This window comes from Notothenia coriiceps, unplaced genomic scaffold (assembly GCF_000735185.1).
Source record: "Notothenia coriiceps isolate Sejong01 unplaced genomic scaffold, NC01 NC01_scaffold00030119, whole genome shotgun sequence".
Lineage (NCBI taxonomy): Eukaryota > Metazoa > Chordata > Actinopteri > Perciformes > Nototheniidae > Notothenia > Notothenia coriiceps.
This window is the reverse complement of record NW_011362820.1, coordinates 10,752-17,376: the sequence shown is the minus strand read 5'-3', so window position 1 is coordinate 17,376 and position 6,625 is coordinate 10,752. Positions and strand designations below refer to the sequence as shown.

General features: G+C 38.9%; 1 protein-coding gene across 2 annotated transcripts in view; it reads left to right on the top strand.

The window, feature by feature from the left end:
- The first annotated feature begins 2,379 nt into the window (after positions 1-2,379).
- vstm5 (V-set and transmembrane domain containing 5) overlaps positions 2,380-6,625 on the top strand; it is a 10,343-nt gene continuing 6,097 nt past the window's right edge. The window contains exons 1-3 of one of the 2 annotated variants that reach the window (XM_010787112.1): positions 2,380-2,454; positions 2,589-2,997; positions 4,958-5,284. In XM_010787112.1, the coding sequence (XP_010785414.1) occupies positions 2,922-2,997; positions 4,958-5,284 (403 nt within the window). In that variant the 5' untranslated portion in view covers positions 2,380-2,454; positions 2,589-2,921. The other variant, XM_010787113.1, reaches the window with a different exon arrangement.

Sequence of the window (6,625 nt, the reverse complement as noted above, 5' to 3'; positions counted from 1 at the left end):
GAGACACCCCCTTGATGAGAAACTGTAAGAAATTATCGGGGAATCCCTCCGGAGTGGAGTCATGACGACTGGATCTGAATTATTTTTTTGTATTTGGTGGTTTGTGTTCCAGCTTTCGATCAGCAACTCTATATCCATAATCCACCAGTTAAAGGAAATACAACTAATGTGTTGTGTTGTATTAGCTGTACAATTTACCACATATGGTGTTCTTAGTTTCCATACCTCCTGTGTTTTACGAGCGACTTATCAAGTCTTGGCAAACGGCATAAAACACGATTAAACGTGATAGTATATAAAACCATGCTCGTATCTACAACCTATAGAAATGCAAATTGGCAGTGATAAGAAAACATTTCATAACATTAACACAACATATTCGAGGTGGTTTTAAATAACATATCTGAATTTATTTATTTCTCCAAGTTATGTTTTTGTGTGCACTGAGGAGTCGCAAACAGGCGTTTGTTTAATCATTTTAAGGTGGCTTTAATCAATGTTTGAAAATGAATTCTTATGTGATAAATGAGAGGTAACATTTTATTTATGGTATTATTTCCACATATTTCTCTCCATTCTTCCTTCTGCCAACGGTGTCGCAGTTTCTCGTCTCCCGTGAACGTGACATTTCGGAACTATCGCGGAACTAAAGTGGGAAAAGTACTGCGGTGTGAACGCGACTATTGCTTGTGCTATTAACTTCCCTGAGTGGTTTACATAGTCCTGACTGAAGTTATCAGGCAACCACATATGCTAGCCAGGAGTTAGCTTGAGATAATAGCCTACAACAATTTAGCTTCTCAATAATTATTATATAAATAATGAAAGCGAGTCATGTTGAATTGATAAGTCAAAGTCAACTTACTGAAAAATGTTTCTGACTGCGATGTTATACTGAGACAAACAGCAGGAGGAACGCTCGACCGTGTGCACATGGACGCAAACTTGAACGCAACCTAGCGTAGTTTTTTGCGCTAGGTTGATTAATTAACCAAAGTTACACTGTAGTTAACATTAAGTGATTTAAGTGTAATTCATCACAAATTATAATTCAGTCAAAATACTGTATACATACATTTCACCTTCAGCAGGCCGATATGAACATACTTGTGTATGCTTAGTATTAGTAATATGTTGAATGCAGGACTTTTGCTTGTAACAGAGTAGAAAAGATTAGTGCTACTTTTTAGGTAAAACATCATAATACATTTAATACTACTAAATACAACTCAAAATCAAACGTTTAATACAGGTTGTATTTAGTAAAACATTTCAAACTGTGGTATTGTTCCTCAATTGAAATCCAAGTCAACAAACATCATTCCTCCATCAGAGAGAAGGCTTGTATTCTTACACTGTTTTATTTTATAACTATCAACCCTTGGATCTTCATAAATGTAGTTATAGAGCTAAATAATTTAGTTGTATTACTTTGTTCAGCTAAATTGAAAACACAATTATACTTTTGACAGTGGAAATGATTACAAAACATTATTATAATTTTTTTTAGATAAGTATTTACAACTAATTTCTCTGATTTCTAAATGTCTGTAAATAAGATCTGAATCATTTAGAGAGGGTATCAACAAGTGAGTTAATCGATTTCAAAATTAATCCTCACCAATTGATTACTTACATCAACACAATTATTTTTGTATAACAGCTTTTGTGATCTTTTATGTTTGAATACACAGATTATTTTATGTGCTAATTTGCATAAACATCCTGGAGTGTAACATTGGATGGACAGAGCAGGTTTTCATTTCTTGTTTCATTTGTATGAAATATCAGAGTCAAAGGTTTCCCTTTGTATCACTCCATGATACTGAACGAAAAAACCCTACAAACCTTCAAAAATAAAGACAGGAATGAAACTGGAAAGTTTGTTGTACAGTATATAAGTTATACAGAAGTGGGGACTTCTGGATCACAACAAAGAAATCCTTTTAAGAAAATAGAATTTGGTCAAATATTTAACAGATCCACAGCACTTATGTAGATTAATTACATTAGGAACATTATATTTTGTTTCAAAAAAATTCTGAAAATATTGTTACATATTTAAACAAGGCATTATGGTTGGCAGATGAAGGAGAAATCTACAGAGAAAGTTTAGTATAATAAAAAGCTACTTGTGTATTTTGAATGTTTATTTTTTTACCAGTCTGAAAGAAGATTTGTTAATTAAGTAAATGATGGGTGCTCATGCCTGTGTCTCGCCTTAAATACAATGGAAATGTCAACACACACAGGCCCAGAATCAAGCAGCTTGTTCATGCCTCCAACACTGATGATGGCACTTCCCTGCAGTGTGTTTGTTTGTGTCTCTTGGTGCATACGTACATACACTTCCTGTTTAACATGTTTTACCAGGAGTGTCGCTAACAACATGAATTCCTTGTGATTCAACCCATATCCTGGTTTCATTTTGTGAAAGTGTGTCTGCATGTACAGGTGAGTGTTTGTTGGGCGGGGTGCTGGTGCTGATATAGCCTAGTAAATTGAGAAGGCTATATTGTGTTTTTGACTGTGTGTGTGATGTGTGTGTGTGTGTGTGTGTGTGTGTGTGTGTGTGTGTGAGTTCACAGAGCGTGTTTGCTCAGTAATCTCTGGCTGAACCTGTCTGATAGGTGTGGGCCTGCTGGCACTAACTTGCGCAGGTATGAAGAGAAACCCAGCTCAGTCCTGAGCCAGGAGGGAAACTCCAGCACTTCTGGGACCAAAAACAATTCACTTCTCTCAAAATCAAGGCAGAAGTCATTCAAAGATTCACCTGTACAAAGAGCTTTGGAATAAGACACCCTGGGATCGAGGAGAGGCTGTCTTGGAAGGAGAAACACAGAGAGGAGAATACTTCAGAATGTGAAATAACCCGGAGGAGATTCTTTGCCTGCGGTTCGACCGATGGGTCTGGGATTCTAATGTGGCATTTCAGGCTCTTGGATGTACAAGATGTTGCTGTGTTTCTCAGCATCACATTATATATGTGTCACCTAGGTAAGCCTTCCAACACATGTTTTAAGTTGTGGGAGAAGTACTCATGTCCTTTACTTCAGTAAAAGTACCAACAACACACTGGAAACACTCCACAACAAGTAAGAGTCCTGCATTGCAAAATCAAACCGAGTAAAAGTATTTTAGTATATTATGAAAATGTACTTAAAGGTGATGATGGAGTTCATTTGGAACTATTAACTACTGATTCTTTTAATTTGGGATTAATCCAAATATTATTTGCTCCATTATTCACCTAATGATTGTTTTGTAAAAACAGTAAAAGTAGTGAAATACCTTCACAGTTAACATGATCCAGAAGTGACATCTACCCAATGTTAGTCCAACCAACAGTCTGAACCTCAACATTATGAATGATACAACATTGTTAAAAGAAATATAACTTGTAAGCGATTATCAGAAAAGTTGCTTGTATAGTCAAACACTTATTAAACACTATTTGTTTTTTGTAAAAATCTTAATTTATAAAGTAAATAAAAACTTTGTATTAATGTAGGGAAAGAAACAAGTAAAACATTTCCTTTTGAAATGTAGTGGAGTGGAAGTAGAAAGGGGCATGTAAATAAAAATACTCAAAAGTACATTTACTTTAAAATTAAATACGATACTTGAGCGGATATATTCAGTTACTCTACCCCTCTGGTTTGAGATCCTGCCTATATGGCAATCCTATATTTGCTCAGGGTTAAAACATAAGATAAGGTCCAGCCCTCACAAAGGAACTGAAATAAGAGCCTGCAGGAGGCTGTTCATTTTCTCAATCTCTTTGTCTTAGTTTGCATAGTAGTAGCTGAGTAGATAGAAATAGCACAGTCATGTGTCTCTGTGGACGTTTCCTTTAAGCATCAGACTGCCCTGGTCCACATCCAAGTTCCCAGAGCATGAGAGGAAACCCTGGAGCCCAAAGACAGTATGACAAATGAGAGGAGAGCAGTATGATGTCAATACAAATACAAGTCAAGCTGCACAGACTGAAGTATCTCTGCTAAAAAACAAAAACAAACAAATACACATCTTTTCTAAATCACATTTTTTAAATCCATACAAACATGGAAAACCTTTAAGTATCGTCATAATTGAAGTGTATTGGTTAATGATTATTTTAAGTGTGATAATGAAAAAAGGGCAGCCACACCATTTTGTTAGTCAGGATTGGTTTTCTCAGGTGGAATTCTTTACCTGTGCCTCATTGAGCAAACACATCAGCAGAACCAGATCCCCGCTGAAACTGTGAGGAAATATTTGATCACCAACACTGCTGGCTACATTCAAATCAGTATTTCTCAGCTTGTTTGACAAGTTTCCTTCAGAAAGAAGAGCACGTTTGTGTGTGTAAATGAGTGAGTCACAGGGTTGGCCTGGAACCCTGACTAGATGTGTCACGAGAAGCTATGAGGCTAAAAATTTCATTTGTATGAGCATATTGCATTGTGTCGTACACTGAAATGTTTGTCAGTAATTACTGTCCTACCCAGTGGTGGAATGTATTTAGGCACTTCCTTAAGTTCTTTACTCAAGCACCATTTTGAAGTACTTTCTTGAGTATTTTCTTTCCATGCTACTTTACTTCATCTCAAAAAGAAATATTCAACTTTTTATTTCACTACATTTGTTTATTTGAAAATATCAGTGACTTTCAATAATAATAATAATAATAATAATAGGAATGTATCAATAATTATAATCTTATATAATTCAATGTCATATAAACTGTTCTGAAATAATCCATTGTGCAAAATAAGTAATTGTTTGGGATTTTTAAGTATATTTTGATACCAATACCTTTGTACTTTGATTTTTTTAAATTGTATCTGTCTGTCACACTCCTATGAACCTTTGTGTTTATTCCAATTAATATGTCTATTTACTTTTCATCCACACAACGCATTTTACATTTAATATGTATATCTTTACTTTCCCTCACCCTATTTTTCTTTGGAAGCTGGAGCCATCTCCATTCACTCTCCCCAGAGGAGCCTGACCCGCTCAGTGCAGGAGGATGTGTTTTTCTCACTGGATGTTTCCTGCGACGGGACCCCCACCATACAATGGACCTTTATGTCAGGAGCGGTGAGCCGCACCATAGGGACCTGGCAGCCGGGGGGGTACACCAACATCACGGAGGACTACAGCGGCAGAGTGCAGGCCTTCAACAACGGCTCCATGGGGCTGTCGGACCTGCGGCTGCAGGACGCGGGGTACTACGTGGTCACTGTCACAGAAACAGCAGGAAGCAGCAAGGACACTGGCTTTGTCCTGAAGGTGAATGGTGAGTGGATTTGGGCTCCTGCCAAATCTAAGAAAAAAAAGTTCTGTACTTTTACCCTGTGGCACGTGTGCGGACTCAAAGTGACCACAATTCACACACTTACAGCGACTATAAAAAGGGGCAAAATTACCACAAAGAGACACAAAATGGGAAGAAAAATATGAAAAAATGTAAATTATTATTTTAATAATAAGTATTTTTGTTTCTATGTGGGGGACATGGTGGGGCCTTTGTCTGTTTATGGGGGCCCATAATCCGCCCTTATCTGCTGGCCAATATAAGCAACAGCTAGTCAGACTTGAATCCAGACAACACGAACATGAACAACACAATATATCCAGCAAACTGATTCCTAAGCACTGAGGATCTTAATTGAAGCGTGAAGTAACAGCTCTGTCTCAGGAAGTCTGACTGGTATTGGGTCTTGCTCAATAGCCCAGGTTTCCCAAACAAGGCTGGGAGTATTATGGCGCATTTCCAAGCGACTTTGTTAACCACTTTGAAAAAAAGGTTGATGATATTCGCTCTTCTTTTTCTGACTCACCTTTACTCACCGCTGGGTCACCAGACCCTCCCTTCACCCACACACTGACCACCCACACACTGACCTCCTTCTCCCCTCTCTCTCCAAGTGAGGTTCTTACCCTCATTACCTCTGCCCGCCCTACCACCTGTCCTCTGGACCCTATCCCCTCAAACCTCCTTCAGACCTCTATTCTGCCGTTTCTCATCCATTTCATCAACACTTCTCTAACTTCTGGTCACTTTCCAAACAGTCTCAAGGAGGCAAGAGTAAACCCTCTCCTAAAGAAACCCACTCTCAACCCGTTTGATGTTATAAACTACAGGCCTGTCTCTCTCCTCCCGTTCCTGTCTAAAACACTTGAACGCGCTGTCTTTAAACAACTCTCCTGTTATCTCCATCAGAACAACCTTCTGGATCCGCACCAGTCTGGTTTCAAGGCAGGTCACTCCACAGAAACTGCTCTCCTTGCTGTCTCTGAGGAACTGCACACGGCTAAAGCAGCCTCCCTCTCCTCTGTCATCATCCTTCTGGATCTGTCTGCTGCATTCGACACGGTGAACCATCAGATCCTCCTTCGCACTCTCCAAGAACTTGGAGTTTCAGGCTCTGCACTTTCCCTCCTCACGTCATACCTCAAAGACCGCACCTACAGGGTCACTTGGAGAGGGTCCGAGTCCGACCCTTGTCAATCAACTACAGGGGTCCCTCAGGGCTCTGTTCTTGGTCCCCTCCTCTTCTCCTTGTACACAAACTCGCTCGGATCAGTCATTAGCCCGCATGGTTTTTCATACCACTGCTACGCTGACGACACCCAA